Here is a 27572-nt window from a genome sequence, read left to right on the forward strand (position 1 = left end):
TTGATAAATGAAAAGGTTTATAAAATTAAAACATTGATAATGGTTACATATAGTTTGCATTTTTCCAGTAGGCCTACAGCTTTTTGTTTTTTTGGTTTGCCCAATGAATGCTGCGTTGTGATTCCAGTAGAGTTGCTTCGAAGTTGCAGTGTGCCTGTGAGACAAGGAATCGTAGACAAAAAGCCGTAAATCTGTCATCATGGAGCTGATGTTTCCATTTGCACCAAAATGGACACAACCATATTTGGGGGTGGTCATGTGATAGGTACTGTAGGATATCTCGAAGGTCAGATGACTGGAGCCTATACAGATATGGAGAGCAATGCCTTGGCTCACATGTGGCATCTTGACCTACAAACTAGTAAATCCTTATTGAGCTATTTCCTTTGCACAAATGCGTTAACATTAGGCAAACCAGCCTTTAGCTGCACCCATGAAGTGTGTTCAAATATACAAGCATACACTAGCAAAATGTTGGAGGTAGTTCCAGAGACTTTCTAATGTGGAGACACAGCACTTAAAAGATCCTCCATAGAAATGCATGGGGCTAGATGGCCGTTGTCTAAACATATCCCACTCCTTCCTCGGCAAAACGTCGACACGTGAATACATTGAGCCAATCATGTGGTGTATTGTGAAGACATCATGCCAATCATGTGTTGTGAACTCGCCGCTGGAGCAAGATTGGTGTCATGAAGCCTTGCGCACGCACATTTCTGCCGAATAGGATGCCCGATGAGTGCCCAAAAAGCATTGCAATATGGCCGCTGAGTGGAGGGACTTGCCTAAAAGGACTTTGGTAGTTCTCTGTAAACATGCGGGTAGTTGAACAGAAGGTTACCACTGACCACTGTGCCTTGACAGTTGAAAGTTGAATCAAGCTGTCCTTACAAACATTCAAGAATGGTGTGTCACACTTGACAATCACATTATAAATGGCTTATGTAATGTAATATTTTTACTGTTTTCACAAACACACAGAGACATGTACACACACACACACACACTTGTGCGCGCGCACACACACACTGCATTATGTAGAACAGGCTGAAAGTCCCCATTCCAAGAAAAAAGGGAAGTCATGTCTGCTGACTGTTCTGGAAAATGACACAATGTCAACATTTTGCTCTTTAATATCAGCAATAACATAACAGTTTTTATAATTTATAATGTTACAATACAACATCCCCTCACATCACACAGTGATTAATTGTATAACAAATAAGCATGTCTTGTCTTACAAGCAATGCCAAAACTTCCTTTTGATATTAGTAGGCCTGCTTTTCAACTGTCTGTTCAGGCGTGGAAGGAAACGTCGTTTGAAATGAGCAGCAAGAAAAAAAAAACAGGAAGCAACAGCATCCATCCAGCAGACAGCAGCTATACTTACAACCGGACCCGCGTCACACAGAGCAGGTTGTTTGCGCCATGCCCCTTTTGAGGGGAAAACATTCCCTCAGAACAAGCCAGAGTGAACCGGTAGACATGTACCAACCACACAGCTAAGAACCCCTCCCTGAGTTTATTTTGCCTACCATGTCCTCAAAAAATCCTGACAGAAGAAAATTATGGCTACAAGCCATAAGAAGAGAAGACCGTATGACACTTCTGGTCACTGAGTGGGGTTGTTGCACCACTTCGTACTCGGGAGACTGAAGGGACATGTTTTTATATTAATTGAATTAAGCTTTTGTAGGTATCTTTCACGGTCAACGACCGGCAAAGTGGTTATGTATTGAGTGGTCATATTGATTTGTGGTATTTTTTGTTATTATTTACTCCTGCGATTTCTGTACGAATTACGTTTATTGACCCTAATTTGCGTTGGAGTTAATGAGGGGTTGTTTGTTTTCCCCCCGAAAGGGGCGGGAACGTTTGTCACGAGTCAAGTTCCCGGATGTGCCGGTCTAACGTATAGTGTTAATGTGCAAATATCAGTTTACGCACAGTAAATAAATACTAACTGCTGCAAAAATAATTTTACAATAAATTAAAAACAGAACTACTGTGAACTACTGTATCAAAGTCAATGCTACTGCGTCTGTACAAACCGAATATTTTCCTGTCAGAGTTTCTGCATAGCAACAGCAGCGGATTGGATGATTATTAGGCAACAGCGTGGAGTGAGTTGAAAAGACTTCCTGTTCCTCTACATTGTTTTGTTCGCTCCTCGGGATTGCTGCTCATCTCACACATCCACAGGTAAGCTGGACCTACATCTCATTCGCCACTCTTTGACAGTCTCTTCTCTGTCAAAAGAAAGAAATAGGCCTATATCTCTCAAATAAATGTGTGTGTGTGTGTGTGTCACGTAGGGCTAATGGAAGCTCTAAGCTGTCACTGTCATTCAAAAAAGTTACTAGCGATTTCGCCATTAGCTTACGCGCAAGAAAGAATAATGACTACATTGTTGCCGTTTCTGCAAAACACGGTCCTCAGTTAGTTATCGCCCAGCATACCACACGATAACTTCAGATCACATCACCGTCGTCACGCCACGTTACCCGACAGTATTTTCTTTGGTCTCCATTTGTCTTAGATTTACGTGTTATTTGACGGCCCGTGTAGTAGGCCTAATAATAAGTCTTATAAGTTACATTTTCTATTTAAAAATGAAAGAAACTTAATTTTCGGAAGCTGTATTTTTTTTTCATACTTAAGATTTTGAGGTTTCGCTTTCCTAATTTTGTATGTTTGTAATGTTGTGTATAAATATAGATATTTATATGTAATTGTCCAAAGGAGGCTGAGCATCAGGGCCCTGAGTGAACACACAACAAGATGACCAAAAGGCCAAAGGGCGTTGAAAATGTGAGCTCACCCCTCAGACCACACGACCCTTCAGGGCTTGGGTCCCCAAACCTCTTGGAGTTAACCGCTAGGGTTCCCCTCAGTAGACCTACCTGTTCTCCAGCGCCTCATGGGACATTAATCTGGCCCTCGACCCTCGTTACTCTTGAGGGTTTTGTAGAGCAGGAGTTGGGTACTTTTTATGCTGTTGGAATTTTATAATTCATAATTTGACACATCCACTTTTAATGTTAACCTTACACGTTTAGTATTCTTCCACATTAGGCTACAATTGTCAAAAGTTCATTCTGCATCTTAAAAAACAAGACGGCACAATTTTCCTTATGCAATGCATCACCTGCAGCATACCTTTGATCTGTGAAATGTCAGACATCATCTAAGGTGACAGAAAAGTGTGTCGTTGGTCATGCATGGCACAGAGTTGCTGCTGACCGGAATGTAGGTGTCCGCTAGAGCAGTGTTTCTCAAACTTTTCAGACAAAGGACCACTTAACCAATAAAAAATAAACATACGGACCTCCTAGCTAAAAAAGACCTACTTCAACAGTATATTAGCCTACACAACTATAGGCCTACTCACTGAACCACCTTGCTTATTGTCTTTGCACTTTGCTTATTGTGTCAGAGGATTCATATGATTTAAACTGGCATATCTTACAGAGACAGTGTTGCAGAACTGTTTGGATTTACATACAAGTTGGTTCAATATTGCAAACAACTCCTCTACAGTATATGATATTTTACCACGTCTGCTCGCGGACCACTTGGGATAGCTTGCGGACCACACTCAGAAACAAAGCACTAGAGCTCCCTGCATGTTTTTACTCCCGCTATGTCCATCTGATTTCAATGCAAAGGCAACAGCAGGGTGTGTCTGAAACATTCACAAAGCAGACCCAAATCTGCATTAAGTGTAATATTAACCTGTTTAATACTATCATGTTTAAGATGCTTATTTACTGTGATAACAATCTCAGTTCAATTATTTTCCAGGACGAACACATGCATAGGTTGAACATATAATCCCAATTTCATGTTTTAGAGTGCAAAATCCAATAAAGGATAATTATAATTGTAATAAATTAGACTATGAGGCTGAGACAGTAGTCTTGCACAGACGACATACGTCCACTTATGGTCACTTACTTACTCACTCACACACACACACACACACACCAGGCCTGTGTATGGAAGCAGAGGCCCATTCATGTACAATGAGATGCATGCACTTATGAATTTTAAGATTTACTAAATTCCTTTTAGACCAATTAGAACATTATTAGTAAAGCCTTATTTGTGCGTCTGTTGCCAACTCAAAGCACAACAATAGTACTATTTAGATTCAGAACTACTACACATTCCTCAGTCTTGTCTTGTCGGTCTCGTAAAGTCAATTATTAGTGAGAACAACCCTGCAGATGTGTAATGTATGTCATATGGCCTCCCATGTCTGCCTCCCATGTCGGCCTGGGACAATAGGGTCCTCATGTCAGACCTGCTCACTGCAGAGAAGACCTTATTGGATGCGGATAAGTAGCAAGACATGCATAAACAGAAGATGCTTAAAATGATTATTTACTGTGATTACAATCTCAGCTCAATTATTTTCCTAGAGTCACACATGCATAGATAGTAAGACGTGCACTGAGCAGAACAACAGGCAAATCTTCTCAGACTTGACTAGCAGTAAATAAGCACTTAAACTAAACACAAAATAATAAAAAAAAAGTAGTTGGTGTATGTTCAACTGGTGACACGATCTACTGACACTGTTAGTGCATATCGCCCTAAACAAAAAAAGTGCATTACCTGTATAGACTTCACTTTTCGAACACAGAAAATGCTGGAATGACTCGTTAAGATATGCTTGAAACATAAAAATAATACATTTGTATTGGTGTGAAATTATCACACTTTTGGACTTTAGTATAGCCACAGATTTCAATGAAATTCGGAATGCTGATTCAATCTTATAAGAATCCCATGGAACTGAAATGTGTCATACTGTATTAATATCAAGGCGGATTTGGGCTAACGCAAAGTTCAGCTATCAGGGACTACCTCAGGAGGTCAGTTATCCCAAGTCACTGTCTTTTTGGGGTTAACAAGATTTCAGCTGTTCCAAAACAAGTCAGCCGCTTCAGAGGCCCTTTCAAAAACCAGCAGCTGTGAGCTTCCCCTTTTAGCCGCTTGCTATTTTGGTTTTCACTCTGACATACAACCTCAACTGTGAGACCTTACATGAACAGATGTGTGCCTCCTAATAATGTCCAATGAATTCATTTAGGCACAGGTGGACTGCAATCAAGTTGTAGAAGCATCTCACACACACACACACACACACACACACTCACACTAGGTCGCATTAGCTTGAGGTACTAAGCATTCCATTTTCAGTTAACACCAGTCATGCATCAGCCTTCAGCCTCAGTCAGTAAAAATATCAGCAAAACTTCTATTAAAACACAAAGTTATCCCACACACTTACAGTTTGGAGTGTATCTTGTTCTGGTGATACAACCTACAGTACTGACACTGTAAGTGCACATCCTGAGTGTGTGCTGTTATTTCTCTTTAAGGGAGGTTGACCTCAGAGGTCATGGACAAACATAACTCCGATCATCCCTGAAATGTCTACATTTCTTTAAAGTGCAGCCAGTAAGGCACCCACAACCCAAGGAGACATCTAAAGCACCCCAAAGTGTTTTATAGTCTGATTACTGCACATTTCTGTCGCTACCACACATACACACACATACACACACACACACACACACACACACACACACACACCCCACTACTGTAGGTCTCATCAGCTTGATGTATTAAGCAGCCTATGCACCTTAGACTAGGAGTCTATAGCAGTCTAAGTATCTTAGTCGGTAAAAAAAAAAAAGGCAAATAAACATTTCCAGTGTCAGGCAATATGTTCCTAGTTCTGTTATAGACAGAACATAGATTTCAGCCTTTTACTACTACTGTATACCTTACTAAGGTTTCCAAGTCTATAAAGTACAAATGCTCCCCACAACATACACGTTTTCCAACTGTAGCATTTCTTTTCGGAGGATACATGGTGAATTAATGCATGGGATGTCTGTCCATGCTGACTGCCTGGTCTGTCTTAGCTGGTCATTTTATCATTATCTCTATTACAGGGGTGAGCACAACATGGAAGGAGATCTGCGTGATGACTCTGTGAATGAAGTTGATCTGCATGCAAGGTAATGCGAATTGGGCATTTTATACATTGCAATGTTTTTTTTGTATTCACAATAAAGTTGTTTCATTATTATTGCATAATAACACTATGTTCAAATCAATTCACTGTTATTTGCACAGTGTCAATAACTGCTCAAGTCAAGGTGTTCACAAACCAAGTGATCTGTTACGCATGCACCATTTTCCTTTAATGTTTGTGATTTTAGTCTCAAATTAAATTCGAAATCCAGTTTCAATTTATGGAAAGTGTAGAGTCTACATTATGCTTTAAAGAACAATAGGTTTCTTATTATGTATTCCAATGTACAGAATAAAACAAATCGTATAGCCGTGTATAGTTATTGTTCTGCGTGTTCTGTAATTCACAGTATAAAACGGCATGTTCAAGGATCGTGTGATATCTGCCTGGACAGTGTCCACGGCGCTGTGAAACACTGCCAGACTTGCAGCACCTCCCTCTGCCAGAGCCACCTGGCCGAGCACAACCAGGCACCGGCCACGTCCGCACACGTGCTGGCTCACCCCGCACGCACACCCAGAGTGCCGGCCGCTGCAGCGCCCCCACCTGGTGGGTAGAACATGATGAATTTCCCCCTGGGGATCAGTAAAGTATCTATGTTTCGATCGATCTGTCTGTCTGTCTGTCTGTCTGTCTGTCTCTAGAACAGGCCTCACTGTAGGCTATTTGTAATGACAGAAAATGGTGAATATATGTGCTGCATCAGATGTGTAATCATTTCAAGACGCTGTCTGGAAATAAGTGGTGAAATTTTAGAAGACAGGACTTTTTCCCTGTTTTGTTTGTTTGTTTGTTTGTTTGTTTGTTTTGTTTTCACACTTCCAACAACTCGATTCAGCAGTGGCTCCAGTAAATGCAGGCGTGTCCTGGTCGTGGCTGCTCGTGATGGTCTTGGCAGCGCTGGTGGCAGCAATAATACCCAACTATGTTAATAGAGGTACGTAAAGGATAAATTAATACCCAACTATGTTGATCATAGAGGTACATACAGGATACATTAATACCCAACTATGCAGATCATAGAGGTACATGCAGGTTACATTTAATACCCAACTATGCTGATCATAGAGGTACATACAGGCTATGCTTAATGAAAAATGCCTTCATTATGAGTATTATATGATTGCCACCACTAGTGTGTTTTCTCCTCCTTTCTCTCCACCCTCCTCTAATGGATCATTTCTCTCCTCCCACCCCAGATGCCGTTCAGCCGATTCCAGTGGAGCTCATGTCGGAGTCGGAGGCGTCCGACCTGCGCGCGTGCTGCCAGAGGGTGCACCTGTCGGCGGAGGACCAGAAGCGCAGCATGGCCGAGCTGATGTGCCACCTGCAGGGCAACCTCCAGGAGAAGAAGCGCGCGCTGCACGCGCACGTCCAGCAGCAGCGGCGCGCCGCGGAGGAGGCCTGCCTGGACGCGGCCGTGGCGCCCTACAGGGACGTCGTCATGACCATCGTGGAGCGCAGCCATAGCGCGGTGCTGGCCCACCTGGACACCATGAAGAACGACATCGAGGGAGACCTGGACTGGTGCAGCGAGGTGCCCTCGGCCCTCGAGTTGCCCAGCGCGACCTACGCTGCCTAACAAAAAAATGGCGATTCGATTTTTGTATTTCTGAATTTCAACTCTTCATTTTCCTCGTGTGTCTATAGGAGCAATACTGTTGGACAAAGAAGAGATCTGATTTGAATTGTCCTGTCCTCCAGGCTGTGTGGTAACAGCATGGTCTAGTCCATGCTGGAGTACCCAGAGGAAAGGAGAACTCTTTGTCTCGTCTATTTCATCTAGACACAGTTGAGCTCAATTTCACACCAGTGTAAGATGTTGACCATCGCCTTGTGTCTCTTCATTTCATCTCCTGAGAAATAGCTTTGCGTCTAGTAAAGTTGAGATCTCACCTGTTTCTGTTGGACCCTTGCGAGAAATAAGGCGAGATAAGAATAGATTGAGAAGAAAAACAAAGTATTTTGGAGATCTTCAGCTGAACTTAAGTCCCAGCTGAGGGCTATTTCCCACCTGAGGCTATTTCCCAGCTATTTCCCAGCTGAGGGCTATTTCCCACCTGAGGCTATTTCCCAGCTATTTCCCAGCTTAGGGCTATTTCCCAGCTGAGGGCAATTTCCTATTTCCCAGCTGAGGGCTATTTCCCAGCTGAGGGCTATTTCCCAGCTGAGGGCTATTTCCCAGCTGAGGGCTATTTCCTATTTCCCAGCTGAGGGCTATTTCCTATTTCCCAGCTGACAGCTTACAGCTTCCTTTTGCAGCTAAAGGAGATTTAGGTCAGAATTCAGAGCTGATATATTTTTGATTTGGCATGCACGTCATTGTATGGTATACTGTTTGCTATAACTGTTTTCATTATGGTATGGAGATGCCATTGTGACTCATAAATGGACTGGATTTCAGTCGTGTATTTGTGCACATTTAATAAACTTTTGGCCCCCTGTGCTTTCATAAACCTGTTTCTTAGGCCTTCATACATGTGTGCCAATAGCTGTGGTGTAGTGCATGTTGTAGGGCACATTGATGTAGTGCATGTTGGTGGCTGTTTGTTTAAATCATTGAATTGAGTCATTGAGAAGCTCAATGTTGGTCAGACATAATGTAGGTCAAAAGTGTATGTGTAGTAGAGATGCTGGATTATGGCAAAACACACACACACATGCACGCACGCACGCACACACACACACTCTAGAGCTGCTGGATTATTGCATAACGTCATTTAGTCAATATTGGGATCACAATTATTGAACATAATTACCTAATGGTAACAAAACAGATGTCAACAGTAAAGCTGGGAGACTGTGATGTGGGTCTACACCAGTGCTCCCCAAACTACGGCCCCCCAAAACATGTCCGTAGTATAGCATCTGGCCCGCACGGGAGTACGACATCGTCAAACTATAACCTCCGCAATTTCCCCCATTCATTCTCTATGGCGAGTCTTAACAGTACACATGTAATACTCTTTTTGTCCACTAGTGGTTGTTTTGGCCCTGTTTCGCGTTTGCCATCAAAAACGGAATGAAATGTAGTCCTACCTGCAAACAATGTAAGAGGCCTATGCTGAATGCATCAGTGCTAAAAGTATTCTAAAAGTGTATCAATGAATTGTTAATAACTAACTAACTTATATTCAAGTCATTTTTCTGGGACTTTCTGGTATAATTATTTTTATTTGTTCAAATGTTCATACAATGTTCACAAGTTCAGGTGAGTGAAAGTTAGAATGGTGGTCATTTCAGACCACTTCAGCACTTCATAAAATTCTCATAGTTTGAGAACTTTATTAGTATTATTTAATTTGAGTTACATTTTACACTGATATGGCATGATGGCAATATAAACATAGCTAACAATGGTATTAAATTGCAATAGCCTATAGATTAAATGTATGCCTAATGGAATATTCAACTAAGGTAGACTGCTGTTGTTCACAGCACTAAGCTATTTATGGTTACTGATATACTCCGAGTCTCTGGCCCTCTCTTACAGCCAGGCATAGTAAGCTGGGCCTCGGAAGAAAAAGTTTGGGGACCACTGGTCTACACAGATGTGGATTTTCTTTGGAAATGAGTTAGAAATTTGAAAAATCCAGACCCGTTCTCAAGCCTCCCCCTGACAGAGGCCATAACTGCAAACAAATGTTTCACTCAATAACAGTTTATGTGATGTGTTAATCAGTTAAATTCCCAACAATTTCACAACAGCTAGTTCTGAAGTAGGCCATTCAACTAGCCCGCTTGCTTATGACGAGACTCAGGCTGCGCAGTTGGCACCCGATTTAGGTTTTTGGGTTGCCAGGTTTTAGCCTATGACAAAACGTTTGAAATTGAAACTAAGTGATCGTGTATGTGTAGGGTGTATTTCATACACAATCTGGCAATCTGAATGGATCAATGGTTTTAAAATGAAGTTTGATGGCCATGCAAATTACGGGAGTTTTCCGGGAGAAATAACAAAACGGGAGGGTGCTGGGAGATGACCTTGAAACATTAGTCCCGGGAAAAACGGGAGTGTTGACAGGTATGTATACAGTACACCACTAGATAAACACACACACAGTTCAGATTGACAAACAGACACACAGTTTAACAATCAACTATTCAACCAGAAGATGGACACCGAGGCAAACTGATTAAGTGACCCACATGTTCTCGTTTGTCTGTAAGGGACCGTTCGTTATTTATAAACGGGGTCACCGGAGGAATTTTGAGTGCTTCAATCAAAAATTGCATGACCCTCCCCTGCCTGCAAGAAAATTTTCAACGACAATCCAGCAGTCATTTCATAAAAGACATGACCCTCCCCGGCCAATCGTCAATACCTTCCGCCCACGCTATAAAGCGCTATGAAAACACATCGACTTAAATAAACGTTCTATCCTCACCCTCTGCTTTCTGATCTTACACATCACACTTCACCAAGATGGTGGCCATTTCAGTAGATTTACTCACTAACATTGTTGTGGAAACACAATAAGCATGGAAACTAAATGCACACTTCCTGCAACTGCATTAGCCTACTTGAAATAATTTACTCCTCTAGTAAGTATTCACATGAAATAAAACAATAAAACATTGAGACCATTCAACAAAGCACACTGGGTAATAACAAATTCAACACATGAACTTGTTGCTATGGACTCGTCTCTAGGCTTCCTTCCTCTAGGCTTTGGCTTCCCAAAGCTGAACATTATCCAAAACTCAATTTCTCAGACGAGCGTCAATTTGGGAGCTTGCTACACTCCTTCCTTCTCAAATGACTTGAAAAGACCGTTTGCACAATTTCACAAATAATCACAGGGACCGAAAAATACCTAACATGCCAACTTTTTCCGGGTTTAGGCCTATCATTTTAACTTTTCCCCGCTGTCTTGCCGTTTTAATATTTTCCCGTAGAATATCCCATATTACTGTATTACATATACATAGGCTATTATTACATAATACTCTCATAACATTAGTCCTGCATTCTGGCCTGTCTCTGTGTTGTCCTGTTGTTACCCCTTGCCCTTCCAGAGAAACAAATGTATTCAAATCATCGTTTTGCTTGCTTGAATGCGAACTCAGAGTGATGTTAACCTACAGTAGGCCTAGGCCTATTTAAGTTAACAACGTGGTTGTTGTGAGAGCACGATTCATTGGCGCTTGCAGTGTTGTTCGGCCGTAGGCTATGTCTACGTGCGCACCTGCCAGGCTAAGAGCCAAAGAAATCCCCCTGTATATTCACTCCAAGTTGGCCTACCATAACTTACCAACTCTAGCCTATACTGTAGACCATAAACTGGCTATTTATATGACCAATGTAGTTGTATTCTGTATTCTGCTTTATGAAGCAGAATTACGCACTGCTACTTGGAACGTAACACATTTTTGTTGGCAGGAGAGAGAATGACAGCGATTAACAAATTGCACTTGTTGCTGGATACCAATAAATAGGGCCTACTATATATTTTTTTGCAAACAACAAAAACAGAAAGGATGGAGACAGCAAAGCTAGAGATGGGCAGGAACAAGGTCAATTGGTAGAAATGCTTGTCAAAACGTTGGGAGCTGGATGTGTGGATGAACGAAGCACAAGTATGCTTTATAAGCATGCACACTGTTTAAAGTTAGGCTAGGCTACACCGTAAACTACAAGTAAACCAAAGTTAGCTTTTTTAGGGCTGGATAAAGTTGACCAAATGGATATAGGCTGTTAAGCGTGAATAAAGTAGGCTACTTTGCTGCTCCAACCCTTCCAACGTTAATGGGGACGGATGTTTTCCGTATTTTGCGTGAGAAATCTCCCTTATTTTCATTGTTCAATGTTGACAGAGCTATGGAACGAAAGATAACGTTATATGGCGACAGAAATCAACAATCAAACAAGCCACTTTGATTTTTTGCTGTTTTCATTAATACAAAAGATGGGTGACCCCCCCTCCTAGACAAAAAAAAATTAGGTGACCCTCCCCTCAACAAAGAATAAAAAGACATGACCCTCCCCTATTTTCCTCCGGTGACCCCGTTTATAAATAACGAACGGTCCCTAAATAATCTATAATATGTCGGATAAATTTAGGAAAAAGATCCAACTAAGACACTTAAAAATATATTAGCATTTTTTAAACCGAGGAAGGGAAAGTGAATATTATGCTGACATGCCCTGACATTCACTCCACTTCTGAGGAAATGAAAGTGATCCTTACAGAAACAGTAAAAGGCAGCAGTCCAGTCAGAGCTTCTGACCACTCTGGGAAGTGTGGTGTCCTGAAACACTGACCACTCTGGGTAAGGATTCAATTTTAGTCTGTAGCCTATAACAAAAACAAATTAAGAGTTTCTTAAAGTATTAACTGTTGTCTGGTATATTGTTGAGGAAAGTTACAAAGTGTCTGTCTCAGCTATCAGGATTTGTAACCTTGGGATTCTTGTATTAATCTCTCTCTGTCTCTCTTTCTCTTTCTCTCTCTCTGTCTCCCATTTTATCTGCTGCCTGTATCTTTCTCTGTGTATGTATTGTGCCCTCCCAGTAGTCAGGCCTCAACTATTTGGTTCTTAGTCTTGTTACTTGTTTCTGCTGTTGTCTTGTCCGTACATTGTTCAGGACGTGCTATTTTCCTGTTGGCTATAGGTGCCAAATCCTAAAATGGAGTACAAGAAGAACTGTGACACGCTCTATGAAAAAGACTCACTGAACGAGGCTAAGCAAACTGTGTAAGTGTTCTCTATCATATTATTTTACTGTTGGCAGATTTGTGTTGTGAGGTTCTCTCTGTATATCGGGACACCGCTGTTATCCTTTCCGTAGGCAATGGAAGTATTATTTTTGAGGTAATTGAATTGCATGGTTGAGTTTTAACATAAAATATTTTTTTTTAATGTCCTATGTTTACACAACACCTTCATTGCATATATGTTGAAGTTCTAGAGTTGGTGAGCATTGAAATGTTCCGTTGATATGCCACAAAATTGTTGAGTTTCTGCACAGCAGACAATGTGACTTAAGTTATGGCACCAAACAAAAATTAAGCAAATGTGTCCTCCTTAGTTTCCTGACATTCACCCACACTGTGTGACTGCGTGTGAAAGACGCAGCTTAAAAGCATGTGTGTGAATGAGAGAAAATTAGACGTTTCATCACGCAGTGACGCCATGTTTCATGATGTTCTCAGTCTCATGTTTCATGGACATTGTCCTCTCCCTCTTTCACCCCTTCTGTTCCTCAGTAGCCCAAACAACCAGGCGCTCAAAGCTGAAGGCCGATACAGTGACGACTGTTACTCTAACATCCAGAAAGCTGAAAATAATGGAACACAATATGCTCTGGATAATGATGACAAGTCAGGCCCAGGTAAAGATATATTTTTTGTTTTTAGATTTTTTGCATTTCCTCTACAAAGTATTAATGCTTAGTTTTTTCATCACTGCCCTTTTTGTTGTTGTTGTTGTTGTTGTTGTTGTTGATAGTTTCCACCCACCAGCTGTAAGTAAATTAAGGTCATAATCATTCCCTGTACGTGTTTCTCTCCAAGGTCCCACCCAGTGGTGCACGTGGAAAGTGACGGCCATTGTGTTCATCGCCCTCACTGCGCTGCTGCTGGTCAGCGTCCTCATCGTAGGAGGGATGTGGCTCAGAGGTCAGTCCCTATTTATTTATTTATGACTGTCCCAGAGGTCTTTATCCACACTAACAGACACAGTTATACTGCAGGCTTATCCACACTAACAGACACAGTTATACTGCAGGCTTTTCCACACTAACAAGCACAGTTACTGTATACTGCAGGCTTATCCACACTAACAGACACAGTTGTACTGCAGGCTTATCCCCACTAATGAGCACAGTGCCAATCCTTTACTAGTAATCATTTATTATCTTTGGCAAAGTATCGCTGAAGCACCCAGCTGAACTGGAATTTGGTCGTGGCTGGTGTGGGGGAAATGTTTTGGGGTGTTATATTATTGTGATGTGTTGTCTCTGGCATTGACATGTCTTATAGTCCATTATGAATATAAAGGGAGGTGGGTCTGGTATGCCTGACATCTCTGTTGAGATTTCTGTTATTCAACACAATACTGACAACACCAGTGAAATGCTCACAAAGGAACCATTGTTGTTGTTATTGTTGTTGTTGTTGTCAAGTATTGTTATGACGTTAAGTATGATGGATGCAATGCACTGTGTTAGGCTATAGGTTGTATGTAGGATGCATGTGATGATGACAGGTTCGCCAGCTGTATGCCCAGACAATAGACAGTCATGGAATTTAGAATATTTTATTTTGTTTAACTAAATAAAATCAGTTTGATGGGGCCTCTAGGAAAGAAGCAAACACATACCATAGAGAGAGCTAGATAGAGATAGAGACAGTGTTATATTCTTATTCTCTCTTCCTGTGTGTGTGTGCACATGTTTTTATTGAAATGGGAAATATGGTGATGCATTGCCAGCATTGCTTCTTCCACTCCATCAGCAATATTCTCTCCTTCCTTTTCCTTTTCCAAAGAGTCTGACGTCCTGGCAGTCTCCCAGAAAACATCCATGGAGCGAAACAAACAGAGACAACAAGAGGAGGAACAGAAGAGAATGGAGAGAGAACAAGAGATCAGAGCAGAGGAGGAGAAGAAGAGAATGGAGAGAGAACAAGAGATCAGAGTAGAGGAGGAGAAGAAGAGAATGGAGAGAGAACAAGAGATCAGAGCAGAGGAGGAGAAGAAGAGAATGGAGAGAGAACAAGAGATCAGAGCAGAGGAGGAACAGAAGAGAATGGAGAGAGAACAAGAGATCAGGGCAGAGGAGGAGAAGAAGAGAATGGAGAGAGAACAAGAGATCAGGGCAGAGGAGGAGAAGAAGAGAATGGAGAGAGAACAAGAGATCAGGGCAGAGGAGGAGAAGAAGATAATGGAGTTAGAGAAGGAAATACGTCAGGAGCAGGAGGAGAAAAGAGAGGCGCTAGAGAGGTTGTTGGGAGAGAGGGAGAGGAGGCTGGAGGAGGTGAGGGCTCAGTGTAACAGCGGTCAGATGGTCAGCAGCTGCTCCACTGGACTCTCAGTTCTGCTCTCAGTGCTGCTGGTAAACTACCTGTTGGATTACTGAGCTCTCCTTCCTCAGTGCTGCTGGATAAACTATACCTGTTGGATTACTGACATCTCCTTCCTCAGTGCTGACTGTGATATTCTCATGATATCAGTTCTGTATGACCACATGCGGGTCCAAGTGTCTACACGTCCGGGTTTGAATCTGACCCAGATCATTTCCCGATCCCACCCCATCACTCCCTCCCACCGGATTCCTGTCAGGACCTTTACTGTCCGATCTGAATAAAGGTGGAAAACAATACTAATATGTTTGTCATTGTGTGTTAAAGGCACACTTGTTTTTCAGTTAAGTTATTGACTTTTTTGATAAATTATCTAATGGATCAATTACTTATTTGTACAAATATGTTGGTCACTATGGTTACAGTGAATCATATGTGTCAGTAAAAGTCATAGCACCCATCGTGTCTGGTTGTGATTCAGTACCATAACCGTCCCATTTTGTCATCTTTTCATTACATGTGGTATGTACATGTGTGGTACATGTTCCTTACACAACTAAATTAATAAATGTGATCATAATGATTTTGAAAACCTCCCAATCCCATGTTTCTAATTCCCATTCCTGAACGTGTCTTTACTTTGATTTCTTCACTCTTTTAATTTCCATACTTTTCACCTTCTGCCCCCTACTGGTAATCAGCAGTCATGACTGAGCTAAACTCCCTGTAGAGCTGAGAGTGGAGTCATTGTCTTCTGGCACCATTGCACCATATCTATCAGATGATTTGTATCCGATTTATATTAATAAAAAATAAAGTAAAAAAAAACCCCGAAATCGTTGAGCACAAAGTCCCATAGTCTTTATTGTCCTATAAGGATATTCTTTTTCACACACATCATTACATTCCATGTAGGTCTAGACAACTAAGCTGACCATATAGGTACATACAGGTTACATTATATATACAGGTTACATTAATACCCAACCATGCTGATCATATACAGGAGGTATACAGGTTACATTACAGGTTACATTAATACCCAACTAAGCTGATCATATAGGTATACAGGTTACATTATATATATACAGGTTACATTAATATCCAACCATGCTGATCATATACTGTAGGTATACAGGTTACATTATTACAAGGCAAGTAGAACGCTCCATTGACTTGAGTGGGATTTCCCAAAGTTCTAGCGGTCATTATTTTCGAGGAAAGGACCTCTGAAAAAAATAATGACAGCTGTCAATGGCAACGAAGTTTGTGCTTCTAATTAAGGTGTTTCATATCACAAAAATAAGTCCCTACCCCCCAGGGCGGGGACTGGTTCGCCCTGTCGGGACTTATTTTCCCAATAATGACCGGCATTCTATACATTATCCCTTATAATACCCAACTATGCTGACCATTGAGGTACATACAGGTATACTGTTTGCTATAACTTTATTTGTTATGGTATGAAGATGCCATTCTGACTCAGAAATGGTCTGGATTTTAGTCGTGTATTTGTGCACATAACTTTTGGGCCCCTGTGCTTTCATAAACCTGTTTCTTAGGCCTTTTATGTGTGTGTCAATAGCTGTGGTGGATGTTGGTGGCTGTTTGCTGCACTTTATGTCATTGAATGGAGTCATTTGGGCCCCTGTGCTTTCATAAACCTGACTTAGGAGTGCATGTTGGTGGCTGTTTGTTTAAATCATTGAATTGAGTCATTGAGAAGCTCAATGTTGGTCAGACATAATGTAGGTCAAAAGTGTCAGAGCTGCTGGATTATGGCAAAACACACACACACACACACACACACACACACACACACACACACACACACTAGAGCTGCTCAATTATGGCAAAATCACACACAAACACAAAGTATAGGGCTTCTAGATTATGGCATAACATCATTTAGTCAATATTGGGATCACAATTATTGAACATAATTACCTAATGGTAACATCATCCATTTTCCAAACATAAGAAAGGAGCAGTTATCTAAGCAGAATGTCCAAACTGAAAAAACAACAACAACAACAAAAACAGATGTCAACAGTAAAACTGGAAGACTGTGATGTGGGTCTACACAGATGTGTATTCTCTTTAGAAATGAGTTGGAAAGTTGAAAAATCCAGACCCATTCTCAAGTCCTCCCCCTGACAGAGGCCATAACTGCAAACAAATATTTCATAACACCACTAGATGGCCTCAGTGACATGATATTGTTATAAACACACACACACACACACACACACACACACACACACAGTTCAGATTGACAAATGTTTTACAGACAACATCTAGACTAGTTTTACAATCACCTATTCAACCGGAAGATGGACACCAGGGCAAACTGAGTAAGTGACCCACATGTTCTCGTTCGTCTGTAAATAATCTATAATCTGTCAGTAGAAACATTTGGAAAATATCCAACAAAGATACTTAAAAATATGTTTGCATTTACAAAACCAGTTTTCTTACATTAAGTCTGGTCATGTTTGAAAACAGAGGAAGGGAAAGTGAATCTTACGCTGACATGCCCTGACATTCACTCCACTTCTGAGGAAATGAAAGTGATCCTTACCACGGCAACAGTAGACTACAAGGCAGCAGTCCTACAGTATCAGAGCCTCTGACCACTCTGGGAAGTGTGGTGTCCTTTCCTGAACCACTGACCACTCTGGGTAAGGATTCAATTTTAGTCTGTATAAGAAGCAAAAGTAAGAGTTTCTTAATGTGTTGTCTCGTATATTGTTGAGGAAAGTCATTTAAAGTGCTTGTCTCTACAATCAGTAGTGGCGGCGCCAGAGATTTGTTTCCGCAGGTGCTATGGAGCTCGGCTTTTTATCGAGGGTGTTTTATCGAGGGTAGGGAAAACATAGTACGCCTATGGGTTAGCAAAAACATAGTTTTGGTTAACGGAGATGCAGATAATCCTCCTCATTCATTTGTTTGCGCAACAGCCCATGTTCTGCGTTCACTCCAGCTAGAGTGAAATAAATAGGCTATTTGCTATGACATTTACCACTGTCAAAAGTCATGACTTATTCCCATTAAACTTTTAATGTAAGCCTACAACAGCCTAATTTCGAGTAGACTAAAGGCTATGTGAACCCATGTCTACACTGGGCTGTTACTGCATGATAACTTGCGAACTTGACAGGTGCGATGTCCTGGGATTCGGACGTGCTCAAAAAGGGGGAAAAAACGTCAGGCTATTAGCCTGAATCTAGACGCGCCCCATCAGGCTATATTTTTTGACAGCTTTCAGGGGTCATGAGGAGCAATATGAGAGATAAATTTGGTGATCACCGATCGTTGTTTTGGGAGCCCGTAAAGCATAGCATTGCAAAGGGAATATATTTGCGTTGCATCTTAGTGTCAATTCAAAGACCTGTCATTTCCATTCATTTGGATTAGATTTGCCCGTTTCTATGCTGTTTTCATGGACACCAAGAATCCATTTCGTTCGTTCGTAAATAACGCTATTCACGTTAGGCTATCTCCAGTGGTTCAGTTTAACTTGCGCAGACGCACACTCACATTGAAGGAGTTCTCAGGATTTCAGGATTTGTAACCTTGGGATTCTTGTATTAATCTCTCTCTGTCTCTCTTTCTCTTTCTCTCTCTCTCTCTCCCTCTCTCTCTCTGTCTCCCATTTTATCTTCCTCTGCTGCCTGCATCTTTCTCTGTGTATGTATTGTGCCTAGGCAGTAGAGTCAGGCCTCAACTATTTGGCTCTTAGTCATGTTACTTGTTTCTGCTGTTGTCTTGTCCATACATTGTTCAGGACATGTTATTTTCCTGTTGGCTGTAGGTGCCGAATCCAAAAATGGAGTACAAGAAGAACTGTGACACGCTCTATGAAAAAGACTCACTGAACGATGCCAAGCAAACTGTGTAAGTGTTCTCAATCATATTATTTTACTATCGGGACACCACTGTTATCCCTTCCATAGTCAACAGAAATATTATCTTTGAGGAAAATGAATAGTATGGTTGAGTTTAGGTTAACCATGTTATAATAGAAAGCAATGTTTTAATGTTACACAAACCATTCAGTGTGTGTACTGTATGTTGAAGTTCTAGAGTATTGGTGAGCATTGAAATAGTCTGTGGCACAAAATTGTTGAGTTTCTGCACAGCAGACAATGTGACTTAAGTTAAGGCACTAAACGAAAAATAAACACGTACACTGTTTGTACAAGATGGAGCTTAGGAAGAGTGTGTGTGTGTGAATGAGAGAAAATTATAATCATCATGCAGTGATGCCATAATTCATGATGTTCTCAGTCTCATGGACATTGTCTTCTCCCTCTTTCACCCCTTCTGTTCCTCAGTAGCCCAAACAGCCAGGCGCTCAAAGCTGAAGGCCGATACAGTGACGACTGTTACTCTAACATCCAGAAAGCTGAAACACAATATGCTTTCGATAACGATGACAAGTCAGACCCAGGTTATAAAGGTTGGTGTGTTTTTTTATTTTCTTTGGGGGTTTTGTTGTGTTCCTCTAAAAAGTATTAATGCCCATTTTGTTGTTGTTGTTGCTGATAGTTTCCACCCGCCAGCTGTATGTTATTTGAGGTCATAATCATTCCCTGTACGTGTTTCTCTCCAAGGTCCCACCCAGTGGTGCACGTGGAAAGTGACCGCCGTTGTGTTCATCGCCCTCACTGCGCTGCTACTGGTCACCGTCTTTATCATAGGAGGGATCTGGCTCAGAGGTCAGTCCCTATTTATTTATTGATTTATTTTTGTTTCTCTGTTTGACTGGCCCAGAGGTCAGTCCCTCTTTCTGTCCTCAGTGGCCATATGGGTTTTACTATATCTCAGTGTCTTATCCACACTTATAGACACAGTTATACTGCAGGCTTATCCACACATTAATGAGCTCAGTGCCAATCCTTTACCAGTAATAATCATTTATTATCTTTGGCAAAGTATCGCCAAAGCAACCAGATGAACTGGAATTCGGTTGTGGCTGGTGTGGGGGAAATGTTTTGTCAAGTCAAGTCGGCTTTTATTGTCAATTTCTTTACATGCACTGGACAGGATCCTAGTTTCCTAGGTTCCTGGTTGGCTGGTGGGTGGGGGGGGCTGTCAGTGATGGGAGAGTGGGTAGAGTGTTCAGCATCCTGATTGCTTGGTGGATGAAGCTACTTGCCAGTCTGGTGGTGCGGGAGCGGAGGCTCCTGTACCGCTTTCCAGAGGGCAGGAGGCTGAACAGTTCGTGTGCAGGGTGGGTTGTATCCTTGACAATCATTAGTGCTTTGCGGGTGAGGCGGGTGGTGTAAATGTCCTGCAGGGAGGGGAGTGGTGCTCCAATGATCCTCTTAGCTGTGTTAACAGTGCGCTGGAGGGTCTTCCTGTTCTGATCTGTGCAGCTTCCGCCCCACACGGAAGTGTGGGTGTTATTGTGTGTATTGTGTTATTGTGTGGAGTTTTGGGGTGTTATTGTGATGTGTTGCTGTTGCGGTCTCTGGTATTGACATATCTTATAGTCCATTATGAATATAAAGGGAGGTGGGTGGGTCTGGGATGCCTGACACCTGTGTTGAGATTTCTGACAACACCAGTGAATTGCTCACAAAGGAACCATTGTCGTTGTTATTGCTGTTGAGTACTGTTAAGTTATGACGTCAGGCTCGGACTTAGAAAGCCTAGAAATCTAGACGCACCCTAGCGGCGGCAAATTAATTTGCTCAGCCTGTACGTCTAGTATCAAACCATAGGAATTTCTATTGGCTGACGCCGTGGACTTCATCCAATCACAGCGCTCTATTTTGTAAGAGAGTCTTAAGGCGGGCTTAACAGGATAACGACAGTCCTGCGACGGTGAACAACAAGGAAGGTGGCTATGGCGAACGAAGAGCGGTTGTTTAAATCGGCGTTGGCGTCAACTTTGGAGGAGTTGGACTTGTGCTTTTCTTTGAAAGTAGAGCAACACAATGCACTTAAGTCATTCCTTTCGAAGAAGGATGTATTTGCCGTTTTGCCGACCGGATACGGATATGGTCGTAGCGCTGGCCTATTGCATGCCTAGGCAGTTTGAAAGACAATTCTCTGCCCGCCCCTTGGATTAAGCAGGTGAATGATTCGATTCCAGACTATACACTTCAATGATATAGGATGGCCCGCCAGGCTAGCTCAGACTGGTAATCTGTACTACCGGGCAAATGCCCGGTGGGCCGGTGACCTCCGGGATCTTTTTTTATTTTTAAGTTATTTAGACTAGGCCTATTTGCGGCCCGTCATGTAGGCATAGGCCTAGCCTATAAATGCAGTTGCATCCATTTGGCTTGGGGGGTGACAGGTCAATCATTTTGGCCTCTTCATGACAGATTCAGTGTGTGTTACGATCGCGCCCCCCTGCCCCACTCCTCAAGTGGATTTGTCCAAGCAGCCGCTAGGTTTGTGGGGAAATATAGCCTACGAGTGCATGGTAGCCTAGTAGGTGCCCTCCGCTGGCTGGTGTTCACATCATCACAGTTTAACCGTAAACAGCAACCAGAGGTCTAGTTTTATTCCATACATATATTGTTTTTATAGACATTAGTTGCACGCGCTACCAAGAGCTTCCATTTACTGCACCATGTAGGCTACTGTAGTGCGGTTCTGTCAACATAAAAAAAAACTATGGGTAGTCTACAATTTTCGCACAACTTAGAGGAAAAGTGTAGCACGGGTTAAAGAAAATCCATTCATTTTTGGAACTGATCCTACTCAAAAGGAACTTCAAAGTATTTCCCATATAGTAGGCCTAGACTTTTAGCTCACAACGACAGTAAAAGTGAAACTTGGAAAGTGGAAGTCTCTCCACCGAGTGTTACATTAAATGCAAAATTTGCGAGTCGATCAGGTAAAAAGTAGGCCATCAACTGGTAGGTTAGTAACGAAGGTAGCCTAATTTTGCAAAATGTGATGACGGCACACAAACTTGGGCAAAAACGTTTAGCAGACTATACAGTACACTTGTGGTGATAGCCTATGTTAATGTGAATCGCGGACTATAACCAAAGTAAAGGAGATTTGTACCAAATTAAGGCTGTGGTTGTGTTTCTACAACATGTTGGCACAAACGTAATGTCCATGTTCAGTAGCCTATATTTTTTAGTCAAGCAGTGACGTTTAATGCATGGGGTAACATGACGTGAGACAGACAGAATATGAGACTGTCTTGCCTATCCCTGAATCCTGTCCTTCTCAAATCACTTTAAAATGGTGTGATTAGCAACCAGGATTAAAAAAAAAAATCCCGGAGAGACACCCCCGGACCCCCGTGTTATTGTGATTATAGGCTATAGATCTAAAATCTAAATGTTTAATGTTTGGGTTCAGTTTATGAAGTGTTGCTACAGCATAATGGGGGGGGTCATCCGTCCAGTGGTGGGCCGGTCCAGGAGAAAATTGCCAGGGCCGAATTTTGTTCCCAGTCCAACCCTGTATGACGTTAAGGTATGATGCACTGTGACGGTATGACGCAGTGCACTGTGAGGCTATATAGGATGCATAGATATTCATGGAATTTATAATATTTTCAAATATCAGTTTTATGGGGCCTCTAGGAAAGAAACAAATCAACACATACCATAGAGACACCTGTGGGGTATACTACGAAGCACGTTAGACATATCTAGGCTATGTAGACATATCGAGGCTTGACAAAGCCTTGACTCAGGGGCAGGCTTGGAATTTCACCATTTTGGGGGCAAGGCCACTTGGCCTTCAGTTGGGCATATTTGGTGGGGGGCACAAAGGCCACATGTCATGGCACCAAGGCCAAAGTTAACTATACAGTAGGCTATAAAAATGATTGAAATTGTATTTAGCCTATTCAATAGCCTAGACCTGCATCACTGTATGAAACATTACAAAAACATGACATATTAGAACTGTAAATCATCTGATCATCTAATATTTACAGATATCTAGGCTATATTTAACATTTATTTTATATTTGGCCTGTTATGAAATCATGTATTGAACAATTTAAGCACAGCTCAGCTTTAAGAAACTCAAATAGCCTAGATGCATGCTTAGCATTTTGTCATCATTAAGGCTACTTTAACAAACTCTTAGTCAGCTGTAGATCCTCTGATTTTAATATTTACCGACATCTAGGCGATATTTGTAACATTTATTTTGTATTTGGCATGTTATGAAATCACGTAGGAAAAAAAAGTTTGCCATGTTTTGAACGAAGGGTTAGTTAAAGGAACCGTATGTAAGAAATGTAATTCAATTAATCATAAAATGGCCCTGATTTGTCACTAGACATTAGGAAATCATGCTAATTTCAAATACTTATATCACTGACAACAGTAGTCCGGCCAGGATATCGTCATTTAAAAAAGTGAAGTTGCAGCCCTCAACTGATGTTGATGTTTACATATTTGTGTTTTAGCCTGATCCGCCACCCTCCACCTATCTAGTAATCAAAGTCAGTAGTATTTCGGCATCTGGGTTGCCAGCTCTGCTCTAGTTACCACATCTGGGGTGTACACCGCTCTACAGTATTTTGAAAGTGATTGTAGTACCAGTTTTGGCCAAAATCCTACATACAGTTCCTTTAAGTATTCCAAGATGAATGAGGGAGATGGGTGCAGATCCTAGAATTTATGATTCAATTTAATCATAGTATTTATTTGTCTCGCGAACCGTTCACCAAATGGCTAACATTGTTTAAAAGCTGAGAAAAAGCTCTTTCATGTGATGTGATACTTGTGATGCCTGTATGATGAGTAGGCTACTTCGCGAGTAGTTCAACTGAGAAGAATGGGAATCTGGACGCACTTACTTTCTTGCCGTGCGCTGTCACTTTTCCACTGCGTAAAATGCTACAATAATTTGCGCTGTGAAAGATTATTTTGTAAGGCCATAGGCTAATAAAATACGCTAATAGTCCGACGCAAACCAGAATATTGAGAGAAGGGGGCACCAAGGCCACAGTGGCCTGTAAACCTCTGATTTTCAAAGGGGCATCTCGGCCAACGCAAGGGGCTACGACGGCCATGGCCGTCGTGAAATTCCTACCCTGCTCAGGGGTATACGTTAAGCGATACTATGATAGCAGTTATGTGATATATTTGTCAAACTAGGCTTTCAGCTCAGATCTGTGCGCGTTCTCGGTGTTGAGATGATGTTGGCCAACCGTGAAATGTGGAGACGCACAAGACCGCCTATATTAAAAAAACAATTACTTCCGGATTTATGAGCGATATAGGGTAATCTACACTGCGGTCATTTTTAGTGTCTAGCCTATAACATGAAATAAATCAATTGTCATCAGTTGTTGTATGGTATGCACGTCCATAGTGGGATATTTGCACGCACAGCACTATTAAAGCGCATTCGAGATCCGATGACAGAATCCTACATGTGAGATAACTTCGTTTCTAAGACAATTGATTGGTCAGTGTGTGGTAGATTACACGATTTGAGCTATAACTTAGCACATAACCTCCTCCCGACCAGGTTTGGATGACAGCATAAGATACCATGGTGATATAGCGACACTAAAACAGATCCACTTTCGTGTCACAGCATACCCTGGCTTTGAGCGCAACATACCTCGCTAACCCACTAATCGAGATTCGTAGTATACCCCACTAGATAGAGATAGAGACATTGTTTTATCTCTCTTCCTGTGTGTGTGTGTGTGCACATGTTTTTATTGAAATGGGAAATATGGTGATGCATTGCCAACATTCTTCCACTCCATCAGCAATATTCTCTCCTTCCTTTTCCTTTTCCACAGAGTCTGACGTCCTGGCAGTCTCCCAGAAAACATCCATGGAGCGAAACAAACAGAGACAACAAGAGGAGGAGCTGAAGAGAAAAGAGAGAGAACGAGAGATCAGGGCAGAGGAGGAGAAGAAGAGATTGGAGAGAGAACAAGAGATCCGAGTAGAGGAGGAACAGAAGAAGATGGAGTTAGAGAAGGAAATACGTCAGGAGGAGGAGGAGAAAAGAGAGGCGCTAGAGAGGTTGTTGGGAGAGAGGGAGAGGAGGCTGGCGGAGGTGAGGGCTCAGTGTAACAGCGGTCAGATGGTCAGCAGCTGCTCCACTGGACTCTCAGTTCTGCTCTCAGTGCTGCTGGTGAACTACCTGTTGGATTACTGAACTGTCCTCAGTGCCTGCTTGATTTCTGACCGTGATATTCTCTTGATAATTGAAACAGGTCAGTTCCGTACCACATACCACCTAGGCTTGAGTCTCTCTTTCCCACTTGCTTCCAGTGTCTTCACTATCCTATCTGAGAAAAAGGCCAAAAAGCCCAAAACAATATACTTTAAAAAAGCTTGTTATTGTGTTTTAGATAGATAGATAGATAGAGAGATACTTTATTGATCCCCAAGGGAAAATTCAAGGACAATTTTACGGGCAAACATGTGTGTCAGTTAAATTACTGACTTTTTTTGTAAATTATCTAAATAGATTAATGACTTATTTGTACAGATATGTTGATCACTGTGGTTACAGTGAATCTTATTTGTTAGTAAAAGTCATTGCACCCATCGTGTGAACTTGTGATTCAGTTACATGATAATCCCTTTGTTATCCATTTTGTCTACTTTTCCTAACGTTTGTCATGTGGATGTGAATAATGTGAATACATGTGATGATTTTGAACACCCCCAATCTCATGTTTCTAATTTCCATTCCTGAGTGTCTTTACTTTTGATTTCTTCACTCTTTTCATTTCCATACTTTTCACCTTCTGCCCCCTACTGGTAATCAGCAGTCATGACTGAGCTAAACTACCTGTAGAGCTGAGAGTGGAGTCATTGTCTTCTGGCACCATATCTATCAGATGATCTGTATCAGATTTAAATAATGAATAAAAATGAAAGTTAAAAAAATGAAATTGAAGTCTAATCAAGTCAAATTTATTCATATAGCACAGTTCATACACAGAGGTCATTAAATGTGCTTTATATAAACAAAAGCAAACAGGAATAGCTAATACAAGCATTGTGCAATAGTCAAAGAATAGCTAAAATAGTAAAGAATAATAAAAAAAAAAAACACACAAGGAAAAGCATAAAATGGCAATGGTTTAGAAGTGTTTTAAAAGTAATAATTAAAATACATTAAAAACACATAGTATGATTACTCAGTAATACTAGTCAAGCACCCAGTGAACAGCAGCACTCTATGGTGATTCTTAAAAACTAATAAATAATAAAATGATCATTGACAGGGTTTGACAAAACAAAACAAACAAATAAATTGTTTACAGCTACAAACCTAGAGTTGAATGTGGTGATAGTTGGATGATAGCCAGTTCAAACGTTATCTGTAGTTTACAAAACAAGATATAACTAGAAATGCAATTCCGAGGAATTACACGAAGGGATGCAATCTGCTGGTTAAGGTGTTGGTGGGGCTGTTAAGCTTGATGCTAGCTGGTTGGTAGGGTAATTGTGATACCTGCAAAGGTGCTTTTGGAGTAACCAAATTTGAAACTTGTGTGACATGGCATTCTTGAGATATCACACTCAAGGTGTTTTTGACCTTGACATTTGACCTTCAACCTCCAACATCAACTCACTTCATCTTTGAGTCCATACAAACACTTGTACCAAATTTGAAGCATGTACGTCAAGCCGTTCTGGAGATATAATGCTGAATGCATGAGAGATGGCTGGGACTTTTATTTTGACACACAGGAAACACTTTAACAGGATGTGTAGTTCAGGTAGAGCTAGATTGTATGCTTAGAAGCTGAGACAGTTGGAGTCCTCACAGGTGACACCTGTGCCAGTGTTCTGATTAGCCTGGGAACTGCTCTGAGAACTACTTAACGAGCGCAGCTGGCTCTATTATGACATCACAGCCCCCATTCAAGTCTGTGGGGGAAATACACTTTTAGGCTACGTTTATGCGGTGTCGATGAAAAGACAAGACGCAGAAGTGGCGTCTCGTCTTCATTTTTTTATTCGCGTTTAGACAAGCATACACAGGGGGAAATCTTTGTTTATATGAAGACGCAAGAGTGTGATATTCGATTGGATATGCATTCCAGACTGCTGGGTGGTGGTGTGATAGAACCCCGGTACGTCACACGCAGACATTCTAATTTGACAGTTTAGCCAGAGAGGTAATCAAGGAATTTGGTTTAGCCGTTTAGACGGAGACGCAACCCGGTTGTCTTCAAAACTCTACACTCTGGAAGGAGTCTTCAGATTTTTGCGTCTTCAAGCCCTGATTGCGGGGTCGCCGTGTAAACGAAAGGCACTTATGATAAAATATTTTGTCGTCTTCCTTCGCAATCGTTCTCGTATAAACGGCCCCTTAATTACAAATATCTCAAAAAGTATTAACTTCTCAAAAATGAAAAACGCCTTGGAAGATCTACGAAACGGTGTTTCAACCAAATTTGTACGTTAAGCGGTTTGAGCTGAATAGTGCGCACAGAAAGGTAAAAAGAAGTCTCCGGATTTCAATAGAGGGGATGCATCCCCTCTAAAAAAAAGAGACTCTACATTGGGAAA

The 27572-nt window shown here is 41.5% G+C and overlaps 3 protein-coding genes across 13 annotated transcripts in view; all 3 read left to right on the top strand.

The window, feature by feature from the left end:
* The window catches only part of LOC121719390 (NACHT, LRR and PYD domains-containing protein 12-like), a 705660-nt gene that overhangs the window by 67700 nt on the left and 610388 nt on the right, over positions 1-27572 (top strand). The window lies entirely within an intron of this gene.
* On the top strand, positions 2064-8508 carry LOC121719594. 3 transcript variants are annotated; one of them, XM_042105360.1, is made up of 5 exons: positions 2064-2202; positions 5970-6035; positions 6402-6601; positions 6891-6989; positions 7252-8508. In XM_042105360.1, the coding sequence occupies exons 2-5, from the start codon at positions 5983-5985 to the stop codon at positions 7632-7634; spliced, it is 735 nt and encodes a 244-aa protein (XP_041961294.1). In that variant the 5' UTR covers positions 2064-2202; positions 5970-5982; the 3' UTR covers positions 7635-8508. The 3 variants fall into 3 exon arrangements, with proteins under 3 accessions (XP_041961294.1, XP_041961293.1, XP_041961292.1); XM_042105359.1 differs by lacking the exon at positions 2064-2202 and adding an exon at positions 2751-2811 and having other exon boundaries at positions 6894-6989; XM_042105358.1 differs by lacking the exon at positions 2064-2202 and adding an exon at positions 2752-2811.
* Positions 12108-25711, top strand: LOC121719608 (stress response protein NST1-like). 9 transcript variants are annotated; one of them, XM_042105387.1, is made up of 6 exons: positions 12110-12325; positions 12669-12751; positions 13264-13324; positions 19477-19540; positions 19695-19799; positions 24833-25711. In XM_042105387.1, exons 2-6 carry the CDS (start codon positions 12684-12686, stop codon positions 25195-25197), a joined length of 663 nt encoding a protein of 220 aa, XP_041961321.1. In that variant the 5' UTR covers positions 12110-12325; positions 12669-12683; the 3' UTR covers positions 25198-25711. The 9 variants fall into 9 exon arrangements, with proteins under 9 accessions (XP_041961325.1, XP_041961320.1, XP_041961321.1 ...); XM_042105385.1 differs by lacking the exons at positions 12110-12325; positions 12669-12751; positions 13264-13324 and adding exons at positions 17347-17432; positions 17584-17795; positions 18893-18975 and having other exon boundaries at positions 19416-19540; XM_042105390.1 differs by lacking the exons at positions 12110-12325; positions 12669-12751; positions 13264-13324 and adding exons at positions 17348-17432; positions 17584-17759; positions 18893-18975 and having other exon boundaries at positions 19419-19540.

This window comes from Alosa sapidissima, chromosome 9, assembly GCF_018492685.1.
Source record: "Alosa sapidissima isolate fAloSap1 chromosome 9, fAloSap1.pri, whole genome shotgun sequence".
NCBI classification, from domain to species: domain Eukaryota; kingdom Metazoa; phylum Chordata; class Actinopteri; order Clupeiformes; family Clupeidae; genus Alosa; species Alosa sapidissima.